This window comes from Wickerhamomyces ciferrii, contig 00200 (assembly GCF_000313485.1).
Source record: "Wickerhamomyces ciferrii WGS project CAIF00000000 data, strain NRRL Y-1031 F-60-10, contig 00200, whole genome shotgun sequence".
Taxonomy (NCBI): Eukaryota; Fungi; Ascomycota; class Saccharomycetes; order Phaffomycetales; family Wickerhamomycetaceae; genus Hansenula; species Hansenula ciferrii.
In genome coordinates this window covers 1-24453 of record NW_011887540.1, presented here as the reverse complement: position 1 = coordinate 24453, position 24453 = coordinate 1, and the positions used below count along the sequence as shown (strand labels likewise).

At 32.0% G+C, this 24453-nt stretch overlaps 10 protein-coding genes across 10 annotated transcripts; 6 read left to right on the top strand and 4 right to left on the bottom strand.

Annotated features, from left to right (window-relative positions):
- Positions 1 to 3: 3 nt before the first annotated feature.
- BN7_5123 (threonine/serine exporter family protein) lies at positions 4 to 3363 on the bottom strand (the record flags this gene model as incomplete). The annotated part of the gene is made up of 1 exon (XM_011274267.1): positions 4 to 3363. The coding sequence occupies one exon, from the start codon at positions 3361 to 3363 to the stop codon at positions 4 to 6; it is 3360 nt and encodes a 1119-aa protein (XP_011272569.1).
- A 2847-nt stretch (positions 3364 to 6210) lies between these two features.
- On the top strand, positions 6211 to 8358 carry BN7_5122 (uncharacterized protein; the record flags this gene model as incomplete). Its single annotated transcript, XM_011274266.1, has 2 exons — positions 6211 to 6631; positions 6725 to 8358. 2 exons carry the CDS (start codon positions 6211 to 6213, stop codon positions 8356 to 8358), a joined length of 2055 nt encoding a protein of 684 aa, XP_011272568.1.
- A 1706-nt stretch (positions 8359 to 10064) lies between these two features.
- IME2 (protein kinase IME2) lies at positions 10065 to 12236 on the top strand (the record flags this gene model as incomplete). Its single annotated transcript, XM_011274265.1, has 1 exon — positions 10065 to 12236. The coding sequence occupies one exon, from the start codon at positions 10065 to 10067 to the stop codon at positions 12234 to 12236; it is 2172 nt and encodes a 723-aa protein (XP_011272567.1).
- Positions 12237 to 12673: 437 nt separating this feature from the next.
- SET3 (histone-binding protein SET3) lies at positions 12674 to 15262 on the bottom strand (the record flags this gene model as incomplete). The annotated part of the gene is made up of 1 exon (XM_011274264.1): positions 12674 to 15262. The coding sequence occupies one exon, from the start codon at positions 15260 to 15262 to the stop codon at positions 12674 to 12676; it is 2589 nt and encodes an 862-aa protein (XP_011272566.1).
- A 588-nt stretch (positions 15263 to 15850) lies between these two features.
- Positions 15851 to 16319, top strand: PAM16 (import motor complex subunit PAM16; the record flags this gene model as incomplete). The annotated part of the gene is made up of 2 exons (XM_011274263.1): positions 15851 to 15853; positions 15930 to 16319. 2 exons carry the CDS (start codon positions 15851 to 15853, stop codon positions 16317 to 16319), a joined length of 393 nt encoding a protein of 130 aa, XP_011272565.1.
- An 821-nt stretch (positions 16320 to 17140) lies between these two features.
- Positions 17141 to 18541, bottom strand: BN7_5118 (uncharacterized protein; the record flags this gene model as incomplete). The annotated part of the gene is made up of 3 exons (XM_011274262.1): positions 17141 to 17483; positions 17895 to 18441; positions 18502 to 18541. The coding sequence occupies 3 exons, from the start codon at positions 18539 to 18541 to the stop codon at positions 17141 to 17143; spliced, it is 930 nt and encodes a 309-aa protein (XP_011272564.1).
- A 198-nt stretch (positions 18542 to 18739) lies between these two features.
- RQT4 (Rqt4p) lies at positions 18740 to 20263 on the top strand (the record flags this gene model as incomplete). The annotated part of the gene is made up of 1 exon (XM_011274261.1): positions 18740 to 20263. One exon carries the CDS (start codon positions 18740 to 18742, stop codon positions 20261 to 20263), a length of 1524 nt encoding a protein of 507 aa, XP_011272563.1.
- A 312-nt stretch (positions 20264 to 20575) lies between these two features.
- Positions 20576 to 22110, top strand: GSM1 (Gsm1p; the record flags this gene model as incomplete). Its single annotated transcript, XM_011274260.1, has 2 exons — positions 20576 to 20714; positions 20789 to 22110. The coding sequence occupies 2 exons, from the start codon at positions 20576 to 20578 to the stop codon at positions 22108 to 22110; spliced, it is 1461 nt and encodes a 486-aa protein (XP_011272562.1).
- A 293-nt stretch (positions 22111 to 22403) lies between these two features.
- Positions 22404 to 23429, top strand: HMT1 (protein-arginine omega-N methyltransferase HMT1; the record flags this gene model as incomplete). Its single annotated transcript, XM_011274259.1, has 1 exon — positions 22404 to 23429. The coding sequence occupies one exon, from the start codon at positions 22404 to 22406 to the stop codon at positions 23427 to 23429; it is 1026 nt and encodes a 341-aa protein (XP_011272561.1).
- A 440-nt stretch (positions 23430 to 23869) lies between these two features.
- On the bottom strand, positions 23870 to 24388 carry BN7_5114 (uncharacterized protein; the record flags this gene model as incomplete). The annotated part of the gene is made up of 1 exon (XM_011274258.1): positions 23870 to 24388. One exon carries the CDS (start codon positions 24386 to 24388, stop codon positions 23870 to 23872), a length of 519 nt encoding a protein of 172 aa, XP_011272560.1.
- Between the last annotated feature and the right edge of the window lie 65 nt (positions 24389 to 24453).

Below are 24453 nucleotides of genomic sequence, written 5' to 3'. Positions count from 1 at the left end.
AAATCACAAAGTAAAAACACTTGTAGATTTCTTACCAAATGGATAAACAAAGATTGTTGATGCAAATAAACCAACTGAGATACCAATAGCAACTTCCACCATGGTAACCCCGAAACTTAAACTTGATCCAGTTGCTGAAGAAGAAGAAGAAGTGGTACTATTACGGGTTAATGAATTAGCATTTTGAACACCAGATAATAAAGAAGCTTGAGATGCAATACCTGAAGGAACTTGGACGAAAATTGCAGGTAACATGGCAGAAACAGCAAGACCTTTCCAGATTCTTGAGTATAAATTACCTAAAACACCAATAACAAAAGCACCAACTGCAGCTGTGAATTCTGTTGAATTTTTGAAATGTTTACCTGCAAAGAAATTAACAACATAACCTGCACATGAGATGAAAAGCATGACTGGTAATTGGAACCATTTGGCTTGATTAATTAAGCATAACCCAATTGTAAACATTGGAACGAAAAGAAATTTATACCAATCACTAATTTGTTCATGACAAACTGTTTCAGAAGTTGCATTCTTATCAATCCAACCATAAAGAGCTGCACCTAATGTAATACCAAACCCTAAGAATAAAGAGTATATAATAGCATAAAACATACGAACAGCACCTGCAACCAAATTTCTAGATTGTAATTCTAATGAACCACATAAAATAATATAACCTGGTAAAATTAAAGCTAATGAACCCTGGACAACTGATGAAAAACAAATACCTGAACCTTCAATTGAACCTAACGCACGACCAACAAAAGAAACAACAATAGCAGCTGTAACTTCGAAAACATTTGAATATAAATTAGATCTTGGTGCGATTAAAAATTGTAAAGACCCAACACAACCACCAATTAAGAATGAAACTGGTAAATTAACCCAACCACCACCAAAGGCAAATGGTGTAACCATAGATGATGCGAAAGCATATAATAAAGCACATAACCATGGTGGGAATGCAGGTTTCATTGATAACAAATCATCCAAATCGTTTGAAGCTTCTTCGACACCAACTAAGTCATGAATAACTTGCTTATAGATTCTATGAACACGATGTAATTTATAAAGATTCAAACCTTGAGGACATCTAACCAATTGAACTTCTGAAGTTCTTGTTGTAGCATCACCAAATGAAACAATCATACAACCTGGGAAATAAATAAATTGACCATCAATTTCTAAAACTCTTGCGGTCATTGTTAAATATTCTTCTAATCTATGAGTTGGTGCACCATAAAGCATTAATGCCTTACACATACGTAAAACAAAACGTTGTCTTTGTAAAATATCTGCAATATGAACAGTAATTCTTGCTTGAGCTTGTTCTTTTTTGAATTTTAAATTTGAAGCACCTTTTTTCAGTTTTGGTCTTGTTTTTTCAAAACTTGGTAAATAATTACTTGATGCACTTGCAGCATTTGCAGCTGTGTTTGCAGCTGTTGAAACCCCTGAGTAAGCGGTATTACCAACAAATGAAGCACCCGAATAAGCTGTATTACCAACATTTTTAACACCACTTTTCAATTTGCCTAATGCAGTCTTAGAACCTTTTTGAGATGATGATGAACCTTCACCTAAATCAGTAGTACTTTGATTTTTACTATTTAAAGCACTTTGAGATTCACTTTCATCAATTGCAACTTTTCTTTTACCTAAACCTTTCAAACGACCAGCTAAAGTTTCACCACCACCACTGTGAGGTGGATATTCTTCTGTTGGTGTAACAGCACCAGAATTTGGTTGGAAAGGATCAGTTTCAGAAATACCTCCAAGACTTTGTTGAGATTTAGAAGCTTCCATTGGATTTTGATACATTTTTAATAATGATGATAAAACACCACCACGAACTCTTTCAGGTGGAGCAATATATTGATCACCACTTGAATCCAAATTCATTTCAAAGATACCATCTTCATCTCTCAAGTATAAATCTGGATTTGGCGCTTTAAAACTTTCAGAGTGTGAATGAATTGATGCATTATCTCTTAATGTTGCTTCATCTGCATTCAAAAAACTTGAAGCACCAGCAGCACCACGACGACCACCATGAGCACCAACAATACCGCTAGCTTCATTTTTAAATAATTCAGGATCTAAAGTTTGCATTTCAACACCTTCATCACTAACGATTTTTCTTTGAGCTTCTTCATCATCTTGTTTCTTTTTTGCTTCTTCTCTTGAAGCACCTGGTGCAAGACCACCACCACTTATATTAACAAATTTTGAGAAAAAATTATCTTCAGGTGGTTTATTTCTATTAAAATCTTCATCTTCATCATCTGAACTATAATTTTCTGGATTAACTAATTTTTTAAAAGCATTTTTTAATTTTTTGACACCAATTTTTTCACCATCATTTGAAGAATTTGAAGAATTTGAAGAATTTGTTGAAGTTTGAGTATTTGATCTTTGAGGTTTTTCTAATTTTACATCTTTACTCTTTGTAGATTTTGATCTTTTGACATTTGATGGATCATCATTTGAATCAGAATTAATATCAACATCACTTCCATCATCATCACTATTATAAAATTCAACATTTTTCTTACGCTGATTTTTTTCTTCATTTAATTTTGTTAATTTATCATTATATTGTTTATCTAATTCAGGATCAAATGTATCATTGTTTTCTGCAAGATCTGTACTTGACATGAATTCTCTTTTAAAAGTTTGATCTGCATCATCTTGAAATTCTTGAGCTCTTGCAGTTCTTCTATCGAAAATTTTTGAAGAACTTAAATTTGGTGAAACATGAGTTTGTTGAGAACTATCACTATAAGAACCATTACCACCTTGAGTAGCACTAATATGTTGTTGAGTTTGAGCAATCAAATTTTCATGACCTTCATCAGCTGGTGGAGTTCCAATATTTTCCATTCTTTGGAAAGTTGGTAATTTAACAGCACCTGGTGAACCAGCACTACCTTGACCTTGATTAGCTTCTAATTGAGAATTTGGAGAACCTGGAGAACCATTAGATTTTTGTGATTTTGTAGAAAAATAATCATCTTTCAATGAACCACCAGATAAAACACGACGATGTAATTTTTTATTTTGTTGAGAAGCTGAAGGTTTCGGTAGGAATGATGATGGTTTTGGACTATGTAAACGATGTGAATGAGCTGGATGATTACCTGGAGAAATTTGATTTTTTGGAGCTGAATAACCACCGCCAGCGCTTAAAGTTGAAGAACCATGGATACTACCTTCATCTTGTTGTTGTTGATATAATTTTGACATTGTCAAGATTGAAGAACTTGATTTTTGTAATGGTGATTGTGGTCTTACTGGAGGTTTTGAAGACGCATTTTCATAATGAGAATTCCCAGAACCAGGAGAAGATGGTGGTGACATTATTAAATGAGACTATGTGATTTGAATGTATTGTATAAGTTTTGTTTTTGAGCGAAAGTATTGATATGACGCGTGTATGATGGTTTGTTGTTATTTTAGAATAGCAATATCACTTTTGATATTGTGATGTTTATTTCTGGTAGAAAATTCGTGTCTATTTTGTCTTTTTGTGATGTTTTGAAGACCTGAGATCAGCTAAAAGCTTTATGAGTTGTTGATGAGTAGAACACCCAAGTCTCTTTTGCACACAATCGAAAGTTCCCAGCTTCAAAGATTTCAATCAGGGATTCGTGATGTTTTATATTCGTTCAGTTTGCAATTGCAATATTTTACGCTTCGGTCTTGACGTATTGAAAATCATCTTCACAAACGTCAGACAGCTCAGTACAGCGTACAGCCATTCTCGATTCTCCCGCCAAACACAAAACAATAGAAGGAGACCCCTGCCTACGCTACACAGACTACACAGAAACATGAGAAAAGATTAATAGAAAATGGAGGTTCTTTATCATTATTATAGACTCAATTGAAATAACCAATATATAGGTCTTGATCTTATTTTTCATCATTGAATGTTGTTCTTTGTGATACAACTTTGCAATTCCTAGACAGCGCTAAAAGAAATGATTCCGCACCAGACAGATCGAGCCCTTCTGCCTAGCCTTCTGCCTAGCCTGCTCTCAGTATATCCCCGATTCCCACTAAGGTTCTGCCGTTCTTGCTTAAATCCATAGCAAGTCTAGAAGGAATATGAAACAATTTTGGCTGAAACAACTATTTTTAGTGCACTGGAGTTAAACTTTAGTAGAATTGAACAAATTTATTAGGAAACTTTACCTTTGATATTTATAATTTTAGTGCTTGATTGAATCATCGATAGCATTGATTCTGTAAGTTATTACAAGGGAATCCCCTTCCCATACAGTAAGGCATCTAGATCTAATCAGCCCTTGGTGGAATTCTCATCAGATCACTATACCAACATTCCTTCTGTATGAGAAATTAACGTTGATCAGAGGAGAGTAAGTAAGAATTTATGGATTGTCGCAGTATGATACGTATAGATCAACAGGATTATAGAGGGCTTATATGCTATGTAATTAATTCTGATGTAAACGTGGAAGGTTTCACAAGTTCAAAGCTGATATCAAGATATATATAATCGATTGACTAGTATCCATTTGATGAAGGAACAACTTCAATGGAATATACTATATACTCTCTGATACTGCTTATGAGATCCTTCTTCGATGATGAATCTATGCATTGATTATATAAAAGCCGTGATAATTTGTTCGTATTTTGCACTCCTTTGAAAAATATTAATTAACTCAGGCACAAAAGGATCGAAGAATTTTTAACTTTAATTGATCAAGCTGGTACATACTAATTTAATTACTTCTGAAAATCTAAAATGTTTAAACTTTAAACAGTGCATATATATTGGACCTTGATTGGCCCAGCTCTTATATGAAATTAAAATTATGATCTTTGAAAGAAGCTAGAACTTGCTTCTCGAATGTTGAAGTTATAACTAGACTGTGATATACAGCAATATATTGAAGCTCGGATGTACCTAATACTTTAGTTGTTGTGTCGTTGTTCAGATCTGTTGAAATAATACATAATACTACTTTTGTGTAATTGCTTGCGACTCGCGAGAAAAAAAAATGAAAATCAACTTCAAAGTTCAAACTTCAACTCGCGGTCAAATTTTTCATTAGTATATAGCTGTACCGATGATTTCGCGGTAGTTACTAGTAATTGATTTATATAATAGAATTTTCAACAACGACGCTTTATAATCCATGTATTAAACAGTTCCAGGAGAATATCTCTATTTAAAGTAACTTTTTATATCTCAAGCATATCGGGTGTCTTTTCATTACTGTAATAAAATAATAAGATATAGATTTTAGATTGATATATATACCAAGAAATTCGCGATAATTTTTCATACTAATAAATAATTCGCGCAGAATTTTATAATGATCAAGCGTTTATATCAAATCTTTTGTAAAATTTGAGCCAAAATCTTATACCATCACACGAGATCACTATAAAAAAGCGCTCTTTGCCAAAGTCATACAATGCATTGCTAAATTTCAACTCACACGTGTGATTCATTACCTACAAAACCATATAGCTCATAATTAATGTCGTTTATTTGGATATTCTTATATTGACTAGTTTAGGTGATAGCCTTAACGAATATCCGCTCAAAAAATTTTCCCCAACAAATTATATTAGACATACTGCAGGGACCCCACTGATGATACAGTATACTCGAGTGCAAATTGAGCTGATTCCCATGATTGAAAATTTTCAATTTCTATCTTTACTTGTTGATGAATTAGTTCAATTTTGTTTTACATTTCGCGGGCTTGCTATATTTCTTACCCAAATCTACTTAATCATCACAAGTTAATAACTTTAAAAAGATGCAACTCGTACTTCAACAACTTGTCTGATATTGCTTAGTGGATATAGGCAGACCCTAGTACTCCATTTTTCAAAATATAACCCCAGATAGACCCCACGCTGTATACTTTTTATAAAGTGTTTATACATTAGAGACCCAAAATCTTACAAGTCCGCTATTTATTTGATATTGGCTATTACTTTAATTGATAAATTACATACCAGAGTTACAATTAATCATGTTATAATATAACTTGTCTCATCATCAGAACTGCAATATGTGAAAATTCTCTCATATATAAATTGGGTACGATGGCCTTTTAATTAATCAAGCTTTCCAATTTTGAAAATTTCAATTATCATTGATCATCACAATCACAACTGTGAATATTTTACTATTCAAGTCAATTCTAACTTATAATCATAATGTGGTGTATGAACGTTTATAAATTGATTGGTTTAGTCACTTTTTTCTTGGGATTTTCATTGGCTGAAGAATTGATAACTATTGATTCCGATGTTAAGACTCTTTCAAGTACCCCAGGGAATTTTGATTACCAATTTTTTTCAACAGGACATAGTAATTATGAAGAATCTGGATTTCAAGCTGCTTATGTTATCACAGGGGATGCTAATCCATATGATGTATCTGAATCAAGAACTTTCCATTTAGAATGGTGGTTTGAATTTGATGATGATTATAATGGAGAGTATTCATCTCTTTCACCAATGGATCCAAACTTTATTAATTATTATGGTGAAGTTAATCTTAAACGTGGTTCTGCTTATATTTCTCATGAGTTTACTGCATTTTGTCCTGATGATATATCAGAAATTCCTTCATTTTGTAAAATGCCAGGATATCAATTAAATTTTGAAAGAAATGAGGTTGGTTGTGAAATTTAAACGATTCCTACTTATGATGGTCATTTTTCTGAAGGTCATATTGTTAATTGGGATTGCTTAAAATTTGTGAAAAATATCTGTATACCAGGTCCAGCACCACCAGAACCAGAACCATCTTTTTCCTCTTCATCATCATCATCTTCATCATTATCTTCAAGTTATAGCTCATCTGAAATATCATCAAGTTCTTCAATAGAATCATCAAGTTCTTCAGTGTCCTCAAGCTCTTCAATATTATCATCTAGTTCTTCAATTTCATCACTAAGCTCCTCGCTTTCATGGAGCTCTTCAATTACATCCACATCATCAACTTTATCAAGTTCTTCTATTTCATCATGGTCTTCCACTTCAGATATACTATCTTCAAGCGATTCAGAATCTTCATCAGAACTTCCATACACCTCATCATTATTTCCTGATACTTCTTCTTCAACATTATCCTCATCATCATCATCATCCTCCTCCTCATCATCATCATCATCCTCATCCTCCTCCTCCTCATCATCATCATCATTATCATCCTCATCTTCATCATTTGACCCCTTCTGGCCAACTTTCTCCCCGGCATCATCATCAACAAGTTCTGAAGAAAGTTCACTCTTTACAACACAAACCGATGAGTTTGAATTCAGTTCTATTATACCAATTACTTATACCTCATCATCATCATCGTCATTATCATCAGTATCATCATCACCGTTATCAACATCAACATCAATATCAACATCATTATCTTCTTCTTATTCTTCTTTTGATTCTCTATCAACCTCATCACAACTGTCTTCAAGTTTTATCTCATCATGTGATTCATCATCTTCAAGTTTTATCTCATCATGGGATTCATCATCTTCAAGAGCCTCTGAAGTTACATCAACCTCAGAGGTCTTTACATCTACTCAAGTCTCCACAATTTCTTCAAGTTTATCATCATCATCATCTCTAGAAAATTCTACAATATTTTCATACTCAAGTATAACAACTGAAACCACAATAATAGATTATAGGGATCAAACTATTGAAAGAAGCTCTACAACCCCAGAAACTATTACACAAGCTTCCAATACCATAATCACAGATTTTATTACCTTCTCCCCATTATCAGAAACAACTAGAGAAGAATTGATTACACAGGTTACGATTACTACAGCTACATACGATGATGATTTACAGGGGGGCGAAATGAATCATGAAAGCACACAGTCAGATGATCAACTTACCGCTGGAGATTCAAACTTAATTGATACAGAACAATTCACTTCAGGAATTTTATCAAAAGGTGATTTTAAGGATTCAGATGACTCAAATAATAATAATAATTATAAAACTATTGATTACCCAGAGAATAGCCGCTCTAATGAAGATTATTCATCGATAAGTGAAAATATTTCAACAGCACTTGATCCTGCCAAAACTTCACAACCAGATTCAGTTATACCCAGATCATCCAAATACTCCACTAGTACATTAGAATCAATCTCTTCACAGAGTATTTCAGATCTCTCAACTACAACTTCATCAACTAATTTACAAACAAGTTCAGGCTCAAATAATTCAAGAATTTCAAATTCTATGGAATCAGTAGAGCAATATGAAGGTATTGGGCCTATAAAGATTATTAACTGGCCGGCGCTCGCATTCACCTCAGCAATCTTTATTGTTTTATTATAAGAGATATCTACTTGGATATCATTATCACTAATTCAGTTCTATCATACCCTTGCAGAAGTTGCAGTACATGTTTTTCTTAAATACATGTTAATTAATATTTTCGCATAATTATACTATCTAGTATTCAGACAGTACAGTATATTGATCAGATTTACAATATCCTTAATTTTTAATAAATGATTGACGTTATATCTTATTCTTGAATTGTATGATAAGTTATAGTAGCTATAGATCGGATTCAAATGACATATATAAGTGGATTATTTCTGATCAAATCTAACGAGCTGAAATATAGCTCCAAAGTTCATTCGCTGAAATTAAAATACATGACCCATTGTACAATAATAATACATATTTTAAGGCTCACTTTATAGAGCACCGAGGACAGCGGCTAGGAGTACTCTGTATGAAAGGAATCGTATTAAACGGATGTACAGCTTACTGTTTAAAAAATCATTTTACAAGAGAAAAGAGGCTTCAAAACTTTTATCATTGCGTAGCGCCCGGATCTTTAGCTTGATTTTCTTATATGATGTTTGTTTCTCAATTTCAAGCGTTAAATGTGTTCTGTTGGGTACAATATTATCTAAGATCTTTCGTTTATAAGAGAAGAAATTTTAGGTAGGGGACATAACCACACCCAAATACGAGGGCAAAAAATCACGTGTAGATCCTCGAAGCTCATAAATATCGCGACATTTTTAGTACAATTCATACGCGCGAATCTAAAAGTATCAACAGCCAATATATGTGAAATGCACACTAAAATCAACGTATAAACAATAAGGAGAACTAAAGCCAATTAGCTACATCACACTTAATAAGTCAAAATGCCACCAATAATATATTAATACTCCTCTTTTGGTTACCTACGCAGTACGGGGTAGTACTAGCCGCTGTAAATAAGGATTTGGAACGCTATGTCATTCTCATCACATACATTATTGTTTTAACCGCTGTCACAAAATCGGATAATTTATACCAACTTCCATTTTTTGCATCAACAAATTTGTTTCAAAATACCAACAAAATGAAATTTTTAAAACATTTATATATAGAAGATTTGAACGATTTGAAACTTGACCTTTTACATATTCATCATCACGGCGGCTAAGGCAATTAAACTGATCAAATTCAATACAACAAGGAAAATGTAAAGAAGAAACCAGTATCATTTTGATATCCATTATGACTTTCATCTCAAGTGCTACAGAAAACTAACATTTTTTTGTCTCAAAAGAAGATTTCTATTCCCATCTCCAGGTTAACAACGAAATCTAATTTTATTTCCAAATTTGGTCCTGATTTTTAGCGCGCTTTCAAGATTTAAGGATATAATTCTCATTTAAACTGGTTTTGTGTCATTGACTTTATATTAAAGAGGTTTCTATCTTTCTACTTGTTTCCATTCAGCTCTTATTATACAGGGCGGTTGAGTTCTTCATTCATCACTATTATCATATTTGGTCTTTTAATCGTTATCTGTGCTCAAGATATTGTTGGTTTACAATTAGATGTCCATTTGCCGCCTATTAGTTGATTCTATAAGTTGGGTTTTATTTCATCTCTTTTTCATTAAGGAGTACTATTTCAGAAATTAAGAAGCTTCAGTTCAAGTCAAATTGTTTCTAAGTTATTCAATAGAGGTTAGTGCATTGAGTCTGGTTCTTTTTGGTTTACTTTATCAATATTTCGACGAGAATAAGATGGGCGCCAATGGTAGAAACTCACCAAAGAAGATCAAGGTTCCAGCAGATGTCAATAATCCACCGTTTTATTTGCCGCTCAAGTCATTGTCAAGATATAAACTTGTTAGCAATTTGGGTAATGGTAGTTTTGGGAGTGTCCAGCTAGCAAAATCAACTGTTGATCTTTATGATGTTTCCAAATTCACAGCTTTCAATAACACATTAATGGAAAGGACTGAGAAGTTTAATAATGAAAACCATTTCAATAAGAAAGTTGGTCTTGTTGCCATCAAAACAATGACTAAAAAATTGAACTTGATTAATGACTATGCCAAAATCAAAGAAATCAGGTTCATATTATCTATTCCATATCATTTAAATCTTGTTCAAATGTATGAAATGTTCATTGATAATAGAGACTACAAATTACACATCGTTATGGAATGTTTAGATCAAAATCTTTATCAATTAATGAAGGCTAGAAGATATAACAATTTTTCTCAAACAACTTTAAGATCCATCTTGTCTCAAATTTTAAATGGTATTCGTCATATCCATAAGTGTGAATATTTTCATAGAGATATCAAACCGGAAAACATTTTGGTGACACCATCTAATAGATTTTATGACCAAAATTATATTAACTCTTCAAACTTTAAATATCATGATAGTTTTATTGTTAAAATTGCTGACTATGGGTTGGCTCGTCATGTTGATAATAAAAGACCATATACTTCATATGTCTCAACAAGATGGTATAGGTCTCCAGAGATTTTATTGAGAAAAAATTGGTATTCAAAGCCTGTTGATATCTGGGCTTTCGGGTCTGTTGCTTGTGAAGTTGCAACATTTAGACCTTTATTTCCAGGATCTGATGAACTTGATCAAATCTGGAAAGTTTTTGATGTTTTGGGTACCCCATACTCCAAGAATCCACTTCCAAATTATTATCCATCTTATGGATATTGGGATGAAGTCCAAACATTATCATCTCAATTGAAACTCGAATTTTCTAGAGTTCAACAAAGTGTTGATATATCATTCTTCCTTCCTAGTCCTGAATTGGCACCTCTTTGTGATGTCATTAGAGCTTGTTTAACATGGGATCCTAATACAAGAGCCACTGTTGATGACCTTTGCTCGATGCCTTACTTCAAAGGAACTTGTGTTGATGATTCACCAACTCTTCCACTTCCAATTCCAGTACCAGCACACTTGAAATCTTCAAAGAACAATATCTTGACCGAGGCTGTTGGTAACTCATACGTTTCGAAAGCTGGAATATTGGCTGGGATTCCAAATATGCAAAATAATGGGCTTTCAAAGGGTAAATTGGTTGACACAGGTAAAAGTTGGAATGATAGTACTAATATTATTGACAATAAGATCACCAAGCTGTCTAATCAAGTCAGTGGTACAAATGAATCATTCGTTACCAAGTGCTTAGACGATCAAGCTTCATCTGATCCATTTACTCTTGATTTGGATACCCAAGAAAATCTTGTTAATTCTTCAAATGATGAAAATCAAAATGCATTCAATAATAATGGTTTCCATAATGTCAACAATATTAGCCAAAATTTCACATATACAAGTTACAACTCTACCAAACCAAGGACAACACTCAAACCTTCAACTGATGATTATAATTTATTGCACTATACAGGTGGTAATAATATGTATCCTTTTAGCCCTAATATTGATCCAAACTATGTTTATAACCCACATAATAATCAACACCACAACCATCAACAGGGTCAACAGATACACTTCAACTACACACATGGAGATCTTTTCACCAATTCTAACGATTTGGTCAGCATAAAGCCTAATACAATAGATGAAAATTTTTCACATAATTCACCAAAAAACAATAATCGTCAATATGGAGTTGATGGCTCAAGTTTAAATATTGATGAAATAATTGATACTCCGATTGACGAAATAGAGGATAAGCTTTTATTTCAAGGAACAACAACAAATGGAAGTATTCAAGGGTTGTATCCAAATGATTATCAGCAAAATCAAAGAAATGATAATGCTGAGGTTGGTAATGATTCAACTCATTCGAATTTACCTTTATTTACTGGAGAATTGCTATCAAAGTTCAATTTACGCAGAACTAACAATGAAGTCTCTACAGATTCTTCATTTCCAGATATTCAAGACCCATATGATGTTTACCAATAGATTATATTGGTTAATTTTTTTGCTTTGAAAAAGTGAACGTCACGTTCAATATTTATGATTGCAGAGATTATAGTAAGAAAAAATCAAGTGTTAAATTAAGAAGAATTCAAAAATATATCAATAATATACAAGAAATGTGCATATTGTATGCATATTCCATCTTCAATTTGAACTGGATCTTATTAAATGTAGCTACATATATTTGCTAATGCGTATAGATCATCAATGAAAAGCAATCATAAATTATATTATTAATATTAGTGAACTGTATAATCAACCATGATTTAAAATGAAGCGAATTGAACGTGCAAACGAATCCAAAAAAAAAAAAATCAAACAAACAAACGAATGACAAATATGAATGCAAAAACTCTTTAAAGGCAAAAAAAAAACACAAAATAACTTCTGAAAATTGAAAGATAAATAAATAATACCAATCAAGTTGGTTTCTTCTTTTTAACATAATCTGCAAAACTTAATTTCTTCTTCGGCTGTGGGGGTTCTTTATTAATTGTTGTTGGCGATATAATATTATTGACATTAGGTTTCACGTCTTGAGTTATTAGTTCAATTGGGATAGGTAAATATTGGAATTGTTGTTTTTCTTGTTGTGTTTGAGGTGGAAGTTGAGGTTGTGTTTGAGGGTTTGAAGGATCTCCAAGCCTTCTCTTTTTACTGAAATATTTATAAATGTATGGTCTTATTCCTATATCTTCTTCTTCTGTTGGATCAGATTGTCTATTTGATCCTGTTGGTATGGAAGACTTAACTTGAGCATATGAATCTCTCATATTTGAAGTTTCTCTTGCTATTAAACGACTTTGAATTGATGAATATTGAGCTTCTTTTTGTAATAATTTTAATCCACTTGTATTATTCCCCTTACGTGTTGCTCTATAAATATGTGCACTTGCCTTTTTAACCTTTGATAATGAACATTCATTTACTTGAGTACAACCACATTCTGTGAATGATAATATAGATTCCACTGAAAGGACTAATGAAGGTTTCACTGCATCACTTGTTTGATCAAATGGTCTACCTTCTTCAATGGATTTAATTGGATGATTAACATCCCAATTCCAATTTAATGTTAATTCAGCACCAGGCTTAATTAATTTAATTGCTCTTAAAACAAATTTAACTTTTTCCTTTGAAATAATAACAGTTTGTAATTCACAATTTGCATTACAACTTCTTCTTATAAATCTTGTTAAATTACCAGAATTTCTTGCATCAATAACTAATGGAAATCCAGGTATAAATTGAACTTGTGGTTTTTCAACACCCCATATTCTATAATGATTACGAGAATCTGTAATGTATTTATCTTTATTACCAATTTCACCAAGATATTCACCAATTAAATCACCAATTGAAATAGTTGATTCTGTGAAAAGTCCTAATCTTGAAAGACCATTAAATTTTTTATTATTGATTTCTGAATATGGTTTAATATTCAATTGAGGGAAATTTGTTGATTCATATTCTTTTTGAGAAATTTGATAAAATAATGGATTATCTAATTTTTTCAAATTATCTGTAAAATTATAAATCGATTCATCTTGATAATCATAATCATTTAATGCAAAATAAATGGTTTGATAAGCATCTTTAACATCTAAAACTTGAATGTCATCATCTTCTAAATTTTTACCATATGCATTTTGTTTTGGTTTTGGTCTTGTTGGTTTATTTGATTGATTTGATTGTTCATTCTTCAATTTATCATCACTTGAATCTTGACCTGAACCTTCTTTTGGATCGTTACCACCAACATTATTATTATTATTATTATTTGAACCATCACCTTCAGAATTACGACTTCTTCTTTCTTTTCTTCTTCTTATTGAATTTAATCTTTGAGTTTGTAGTGCTTTAGCCTTTTTAACATCAATTTTTCTTGGTGAACAAACATTACATAAATAATCATCTGGTACATTATCCATAGAGCTTATACCCATACAAACAGCATGTTGCCATCTATAACAATTATCACATTGGATTGTAAATCCATCATCATCTTCAAAACTACAAACACATGTGATTAAACCAGAATCTGGATCAACAATTCGATCTTTTGGTACACTGAAACTTTCAGTACGTGGTTTCTTTTTAGCTTGTTTTCTTTGTCTTTTAGGTTTTGGTTCATTATCAGCTTCATGTTCTGTACTTGATTCTGGTTGTTTTGAAGTAGGTTTTGATTCTTCTTTTGATGGTAATGGTTGTTCTTCTTCTGTTTCATTATTATATTGTGTATCATCAGTGGACGTGTGCTCTTTGATTATAGTAGTATCATCATTATCTTTGGATTCAACATCTGTTTCATTTGCATCATGTTTAGAAATATCACTTTCAACAGAAGTTTCATCATCTTGTTTTAGTGGAATTTGATCTGGGGTTGTAGCTTTTTCATCATTAACTTTATTATCATTTTGTAATTCTTGTCTAATAATTTCAGCTCTTTCTTGTAATGCACCTAATTGTTCTTTACTAACTTGTTTTTGAGCGTTCTTTAAAATTTCATCCGAAGATTTGGAACCTTTTTCTTTTAATTTTTCAATAATTTGTTGATTTAAACTATTTTGATCATTATGATTAATTAGAGGTAATGGAACACCAGCAGCAGCAGCTAATGCAGCAGCAGCAACCATTGCCTTTTGAGATTTATCAGGTTCACCTTCATTATCAGAATCAGCTAAAGCTGCGATTGCAGGACCTGGTGAAGCCAAATTATTTATTCTCGGGCTTCGTATAGCTGTTGGATTTGGAGTTGAAGATGGTCTTGAAGAATTTGGAGCAATGGGAGTTGGTTTCACAGTATGACTTGGTAGCAATGAAGTAGTTGATGATTTAGGTAAAGATGGTGCTTCTTTTGATTCTTGTGGTAAAGTTTGTTTTGGTAATGGGGGTGATTCATTAGTTATAGCAGCATTATGAAACATTAGCAAAGTTGAAGCATCTTCCAGCAACGAGTTACTAGCGCCTGGATTAGGAGCACCAGCCACGGGTTGGTTTTCTGACATATGTAATCACCTTGATTCACTTCTTTATAATAATTGTTTTGGTATTTTTTGCTGTTGTTGATGAAGCTGAGAATAAAAGTAAAATATTTCAAAATTTCAGTGATGCTCGTTTATGTCTCACCAAAAGTATATATAGATCACAACAAACACGATTCAGCAGCCAAAGATGAAAGGAAGACAGCGACTTTATATTGATTCCTCAGTACCAATGTACTTATGAGCAAGATCCAGCTTTGAAAGGTGTTTAAACGAGTCCTGATGGTGTGATTGCCAGTCGTATCTGTTATTTTCTCTGTTCTTTCTAGTTAAACGAAGCTGTTTTGAGATAAAATCATCAAAAAATATACGCGAGAACCGAGGGCAAAGAAGCTTTGAGAAAATTTGTATGTACAGTCACGTGAACGCCTCCTCGGAATTCTTTTGTGAGTGTGACCCGGTTATTAGGAAATCGATTTTGCCCACCAATTTTTTGAATGCCATCTAATATTGAAAGAGTAATTGGAGTTGGAGTTTGGTATCAGTTTACCAAGTGGTTGATCTAGTTGAGTTTGTTAAATAGACTGGTTAATCTCTAATTGAATATTCGTAATGGTATGTATATACTATGTCGTCTTTTTTCTGGATTGGAAATGACTTGTGGAACCATAAATACTAACAATTGATTAAGGCTCATAGATTAATAGTTCAAGTTATATTTACAGGTGCTCAAGTGTTTGGTAGAGCATTCACTGAGGCTTATCGTCAAGCTGCTACACAAACAGCCAAACAATCATCAAGTTCGACTGCAAAAGCTGCTCGTGATTTTGGTATAACATTAGATGAATCATCAAAAATTTTAGATGTTGATTTAAAAAATGTTACATTAGATAAAATTGATGAAAAATATAATTATTTATTTGATGTTAATGGTAAAGAGAAGGCAAATTCATTTTATTTACAATCAAAAGTTTATTGGGCTGCTGAACGTCTAAAGGGTGAATTAAAAGCTAAAGAAGAAGCGAAAAATGCAAAGAGTGAGACGAAGGAAGAAGGAACGCAAGATCAACCAAAAGCGTGATAATATAGATGGAAGGAAAGAAGAAAGCCATAATGAATACGCATCAAAATACTTGTATATATTATATATTAATGAATTTTAGATAATGAACGGCCATGTAGTATGTAGACCGTAGTGGTAGAAAGTTAATCAGTAAAGAAGTTATAATCAGAACGTAATAGTGTCATAGATGTAATAGATGCAACTACAGAATAATTTTTTGAAACCAATATATGAATTGAAAACACTATACAAAATTTATATAAAGGCATGTAGCATCATGGAAATAGAACAATTTACCATCATCAATCACCTTAAGTGAAGATCATAATTGTCATCTATCAACCTATTTCATAATGCAAAAAGTACATTAATCTAAGAAACAGAAACGAAATTTTTATTGTGACTAATCTGTTAAAAAAGTCAATAAAAATTTAGCTGATACGTATAGAAATCCAATCATATCAAATAACGAACAACTGGACCTATACTAGGTTTCTAAGAAGAGTGATCCCCGAAAGAACCCCCTTCTATAGTGTATATGTTATATATCTTTATATGAGATAGTATAACCACTACTGATGATGGCCTTTTTAAATAAGTAAGGGAGACCTGTAACAGAGGGAAACCTGTTTAATTTATACTTTTCCAAATTTTCATAAAGTTCGCGAAACGTTAAGTTGGAAAAAAGAAAAAATTTTTTTTTCGCATACAATTTGAAAAGTTGCTATAGTGATCTTGAATAAATTCGCGGCTATTAACTTTAGGGCATATTCATGTTCAGTCAGTGAACGGGTTATATTGGGAAATTAGCTATATATCTAAATCTATATAATACACTGTTAAAAAGTGATGTAGTCTTCATTGGTTTCCAAGGCATCATTTTGTGCATTAGAAGTACTAATTGAATCAAGATCATCATCTTCACTATCACTATCATATAAATTAGCTGGATTTTGTTCAATATCTGATCTGATTTGAGCTCTTGGATCCTGGTGTAAATTATCTAATTTAGTCAAGTTTGGTAATTGGAAATTTTCTGGATCTAATGTATTAAATAATAATTTTGCATCTAAATTATCTTGATCTAAATGTGTTAATTTACAATGTTTACCTCTTGGACACTCTCTAAATAATTGATAATCTGGACATTCATAGATATGTCTAAATTTACATGCTTTACCTCTAAAACAATATCCTCCAATGGCAAATGGACGACATATTAATTCTAATTCTGGATATGAATGTAAAAATAAACAATCTGGATTTTTACATGATCCATTAATATAGAAATGACATAATGGAACTGTGTGTTCATTTGGTTCATGTGATAATGCACATTCACCTTGACATATACCTCTAACATATCTTTTACAAAGTGCAATTTTTGCTTTATTATGAGTATATCTGCATGTGCTTTCACGAGTACAAACACCTTTGAAAAAAGTGTGGTTAGTATTTTCCTGGAAAGTCTCTTTAAATTAGGACTCACCTGTCTTTTGGTAATAACGACATTGTTCTTTCAAAAAACTATTTTTAATTCTTTGTTAGTATTATTCTCTATCTTGTATACCATAGTGTTGAAACTATACATACACTTTTTGATCTGTTAACTTCAAACTTCCATTCTTTGTTCTTGTATAATCATATCCATTCCATTGTAACTTCATTGGTTTAATACCAGTTGGGATATCAGTGGGCACCAATCTAGCACCATATTTAGAAATTGCATAAATATCACCATCAATAAGACAACGATCACATAAATCTAATTTAACTCTATTTTTAGAGGCACGAACTTCCAATTTCTTAATTAAAATCTTATATTTGGCATCTTGTAATTTAGCAGCTTTTTCCTCTTTACTTAAATTTTTCTCTTGTAATTCTTTATCATAAATATTCTTGTTAATTAATTTACGACCATTTGAAGACACTGTGGAAACAAACTCTGAATCAGATACTTGGTTATTCACCACCAATGTTCTGTTTCTAATAGGGAAAGTACCTCTCCCACGAGCCCATCCTCTGCCTCTGCCTCTTCCTCTGAATCCACCGCTGCCTCTAGTGGATGGATAAGCGCTGTATGGTGCACTGTTAGATAAATCCTTTTGCTGAGATTGATTTCTCCCTTGATTGATGGCGTCTAAATATTGTTAGCTTTACTCCAATTTGAAAAGCACAAAAAGACTGATACGATACTCACTCCGTAGCCTGGCAATTTCTTCTGATAACCCACCGCTCATTCTTTTCTGTGAAGTTAGTTGGTGATCTTCTTTTGCTCTTCTGAATTGTTTCTTGATTAAAAGTTTTGTTCTGTTGAGAAAATTCGTGGAACTTTTTAATTAGGCGCTGATATTTTCATCAACGCCATCAAAACAATTGAATGTGATAAGCAACAGGTAATAAAAAGACTACGGAATAGAACTACTGAAAACAGCAAGATGAGTATCAAAAACACTGCTGTGAAAGATCTCAGAGACTTACTTCCCATTGATGATGATTCATTGGGTCAAATGGTGGATAATGCCTTAGCACTACCCTCTCAAAGCGCAATTACAGAGTATTGGCTCGGACTATTGGGTGAAGCTCCAGATGCTTTAACTTTTATAGAAAATTTCACCACCAAATTGACAGCTCCAGTTGAACCAAAACCTAGTCCCAAACCTTCTAAACCACAGTTCAAACCAGTTGCAAATACACCTTCGAGACCTCCAAGTGGTAGAAACGATAAGAATCCATGGAATCAACCTGTTGCTGAAAAGAATAAATTGAATAATAAACCAAGATTAAGTAAGAATGTTAGTTCAACTACTTCTCAATTGCTGGATAAACCTCAAGAAAAACCATCAAAACAAAGTGCTAAACGTGAAAAACAGAGGAAAGTTGATAATTTAAACGATTTAGATGAAATTTTAAAACAATTAGAAGTGGAAGATTCAAATAACATTGATCCAAGTGCTAAAGTTGTATGTAACTGTATGGCTACAAGACATCCATTATTTGAAGCTGCGCCAAATTGTTTGAATTGTGGTAAGATCATATGTGTTAAAGAAGGTTATAGACCATGTAGTTTCTGTGGACATGAAATTATTTCATTAGAGGAAAAATTACAAATTATTCAAGTGTTAAGAGGTGAAAAATTACAATTAGAATCACCTTCAAGAACTCCAGAACCTCAATCTTCAAATGAAAAACAAAAAAAGAAAAAAATTACACTAAGTTCAGGTGCTGGTGTAAATTTATGGAATCAACAAGATGCATTATTTAAAAAATTAGAAGCTGAGGATTTGAAAAAAGCTGCATTAGCTAAAAAGCAAGCTGAAGAATCAAAGAAATTAAAAGAACAAGATGAAGAATTAAGTTATTATAGTAATCAAAAGGGTATTGATCCTGATTTATTAAAAGCTCAGAAAAATTTAGAAAATTTATTAAATTTCCAAGCTAATAGTGCAGAAAGAACCAAGATTATTGATCAAGCTTCAGATTTTGAAATACCCACCGGTTCTAATTTAAATATATGGTCAAGTAGTGTTGAAAAGGCACTTCAATTAAAGAAACAACAAAAACAAATGAGAAAAATGGAGAAGAAGCAAAAAGAACTTGATGGTAGAGGTAAAAAAGTTATGGAAATGGTTATTGGTAAAGATGGTAAAGTAATTATGAAAGAACGTAAAATTGATCATGAACCTGAAGATAGTGAAGATGAATTAGATAATGAAGAAATTGCTAAACTTGAAAAAGATATTCAATCAAAGAAAAATCAATCAAGTGAAGAAGCTTCTAAAAATATATATGATTATGAAAAAGAGATCGCCAAATGGGAGAAACCTAAATATCAAGGTACCGAATCATCTAATGAAACTGTTGAAACTAAAGCTACAGAATCATTAGAAAAGGCTAAATGGGATAGAATTCAACTTGGTGGTGATTCAAAAAACATTGAAGATATGTTGGTTGTTATATAAGCTCAATATGAATCTGATACAATGTCATTTCTGGACTATATTTGTAGCAGAACCCCTTCTCTTTTATCTAAATACGACTTTCAAATATTGGTTATACCTGATGATCAACCAATAAATATATTTGAATATAAAATGGATTCGCGTATGATTTCTCGTTTTTCTTCCTTTGAAGCACCCCATATTTTTTTTTCTATGGAATTAGTTTTTTCAAAACAATTATACAAAGAACAACAAGTTCAACAAACTGGACACAGACCATATAGAACTTTGGTATGATAAGACGCTGCTGACGAACGGATTACCACTGTCACTATGACCAAGAAACTACCATTGAACGAGAGACTGAACAGAAGACCCATCGCTAGGGCTTGCGAGTTCTGTCACCAAAAACATTTACAATGTGATTCTAGTGAGTCAAAACAACCAATCGTTGATATTATAAGACCATGGTGTACTAACAACTCATTCATATAGCACGTCCTTGTAAGAATTGTACAAAGAGAGGAGTGGGTCATAATTGTAAAGATGTTGAAAGAAAACGTGCCAAATATCTTGCTGATGATTCTAAAAGTAAACAAACTACAAAAAGAAGGAAATCCACAATTTCAAATTCAGAATCTGCAAACACTTCAACGGATGAGACTACAAGAACACCTTCTGTTTCTACTTCATTACCTATTGATACCAAATTTCAACCTATACTTCCAAATGCTTCCATAAGTGTGAATGAAGGTTCTTTATTTACAAATTATAGTCAAGATTCAACTCCACAGATATCAAATCAGCACCAGCAACACCAACAGCAACAACAACACCAACAAATGAACCAAGCACTTCAAGTACCACCATCCCACTCACATATACAAGGCTATAACGATGCGTTGAATTCCAGGAAAACAAGGGGCGCTTCACCTACAATAAATCGATTAATACAAAGAGAACCATCAATATCAACATCAACTCGTGAATATTCACCACCAGGAGATGTGTTTTCTTCACTATTTGCAAATGAAGAATATTCTCAATTGGCTGATATCATTGATAAATCTGGTGGATTGGGAAATGAAACTCCATTAAGTCAACATAGTCATGGTAATCAATCAATTAATTTTAATTCTGAATTTCAAAGTTCTTTACAAAATGATAATAATACAAGACCTTATATATCACTGAGTGATAATTCCATAAATCATAATCAAAGTTTTTCATATGATTTAGTTCCAGAGGAAGATTATACTTCACCTTTAATTATTAGAAATATGATTCAAATACCTGATGATGTTTATAATGTTCAAATAAATTCATATAATTACCCCAAGGCATATCATGCATTATTAAATTATTTGAAAACAAGATTTAATAAGGAACAATTAATTAAAATTGCCAAATTTATGGCTGATTATAGACCAAGTTTTATAGCTGCAACAAGATCACTTGTTGAATTAGATTTATTATTTGCAGAACGGTCATTCCAAAGATCATTATTAGAATATGAATCAATGTCAAGTCTTTCATCTTCTCCTACAATCATGTGGAGACGAACAGGGGAAATTGTTGCCGTGAGTTCAGAATTTTCATCATTAACATCACATTCAAAATTTGCCCTTTTATCTAAAAGAACATTTATCATTGAGTTGATGAATGAATCATCAGCTTTAGATTATTTTAAATTATTTAGTTCTGTTGCATTTGGTGATTTGAATGGTGTTATTATAACAGAATGTACATTATTAAACCCCAATGGTGAACCCATAAGATGTGCTTCAACTTGGACAGTTAAACGTGATGTTTTCGATATCCCCATGTTGATTGTTGGTCAATTCTTACCAATCTTGCAAGTGAAATGATCTTGTGTTTTATTTATTACTATGTATCAGTATACAACTAATTGCTAATTGATTAATTTAAATGAATTCAAGTAGTTTATATATTTTTCATTTGATCTCGTATAAATAGCCTAGGCCCATGTTTTGAAAATTTATTTCTTTTTATCCCCGGCCAACATATTTGAAGAAAAATTTATATCTAACAAAAAAATTTATTAGATCTCCATAAAGAAAACCAATACTTCAGCTTATTAGTTTATATTCGATTCAATTGATATTCAATTTCAAACCAATATCAACTAATATCCACAATCATGGCTCAAGAATCAGCTACCGATAAAGCTTCATTAGCTTTCAGTGAACAACATTATTTCAGTTCTTATGATCATTTTGGTATTCATGAAGAAATGTTAAAAGATCAAGTTCGTACTTTAAGTTATAGACAAGCTATTTTCAAAAATAAAGATTTGTTTAAAGATAAGGTTGTCTTAGATGTTGGTTGTGGTACTGGTATCTTATCATTATTTGCTGCCCAAGCTGGTGCTAAACATGTTATTGCTGTTGATATGTCAAATATTATTGAAATGGCACAAAAAATTGTTGATTTAAATGGTTATAGTGATAAAATTACTTTAGTTAGAGGTAAATTAGAAGATGTTAAATTACCATATCCAGAAGTTGATATTATCATTAGTGAATGGATGGGTTATTTCCTTTTATATGAATCAATGTTAGATACTGTTTTATATGCAAGAGATCATTATTTGAAAAAAGGTGGTTTAATTTTCCCAGATCGTGCTACAATGAGAATTGCAGGTATTGAAGATGGTGCTTATAAAGATGATAAAATTCATTATTGGGAAAATGTTTATGGATTTGATTATACTCCATTCATTGATATTGCAATGTGTGAACCTTTAGTTGATATTGTGGAAAAAAATGCCGTTGCAACAACAAGTGCAGAATTAATTGATATTGATATAAATACAGTTAAAATTGAAGATTTAGCTTTTTTCAAAAGTTTCAAATTAAAAGCTTTAAGAGATGATCAAATCCATGGTTTAGTTGCTTGGTTTGATATTTGGTTCCCTTCAAATGATCCGAAGAATGAAGTTTATTTCTCAACAGGTCCTCATGCTCATTATACTCATTGGAAACAAACTGTTGTTTACTTAGATCAAGTATTAGATGTTAAAAAAGATGAAGAAATTGAAATAACTTTAGCTAATAGACCAAATGCAACAAATCCAAGAGAATTAGATATTGAAGTTGAATGGAATTTAAAAGTTAATGATGAATATAGAGCTCAAAAGGGTAAATATAACTACTTCATGCGTTAGAAGAATCAATGTATCACAGTACATTGAAATTCTAATGCCTTTATTTCTTGATCATGGTACTTATGTTTTGATATTGCTTTTAGATCTTTATTGCTATAGATTTATGTACGAATTAGTATAAAATTGCATATATGTATAATAGAATATATTGAATTAAATTAATGATATAAAATCAAATGTAGATATAATAGCTTATATTTGATAGCAATTTACTATATATAGCAATTAATATATTAGCTGTACAATACTAATATGGTAGACGTCAATGTAGATCATCTCTTAAATTTTGATCATATACCCAATGATTTTTAACAGCTTTTAATCATGCTGATTGAGTTGAGTATGGACATGCGGTTATAATTTATTTCGATAGCTTATTTTTGATAGCAAATTATTCATTATTTGGATCTTATGATTCTGTTGATTGATCTAAGGTTATTTCAATATAATTGTATAACATCTTTAATTCCAAACTTATACCTTCCATTAGCTTCAACATCAGGTTCTTGAGACGTTCCATCTGTTTTCAAATGTTTGTTGATTAAATCAGATAATGGAATCAATTGATTGACTTCTAATTCTCTCTTTTTGTAAAACCACCAGAAAAGGAATTCTTTAATGGTTGTTGGTTTTGTAGAAATGTTTTCAAGATAGTAGTAGTTGAATTCAATCTTTGTAGCGTCTGCAGATTTCAGCTCAATATACAAGTATTGAAATCCATCAGTGACCAGAATATCGGCTACTCCTAAAAGGATCATGTTCAATAAAAACTTGCTCAACAGTCTGTTCACCTTTGGAAACTCGGATGAGTCTTTTGAAAGCCTACCTTGGAATAATTTAAGAAGGACTTCTATATCTTTTGGTTTTTCAATTTCAATGATCCATCTTCTAGCAGCATCTTCAGTACAACCAATGAAAATATCTGGCTTAATAACCACTTTAGATAATATTGATCTCATTTTATTATTTCCCAAAGGATAATACTCAAAAAGTTCATCTGTTTGAGTTGGAATTCTTTCAAAGC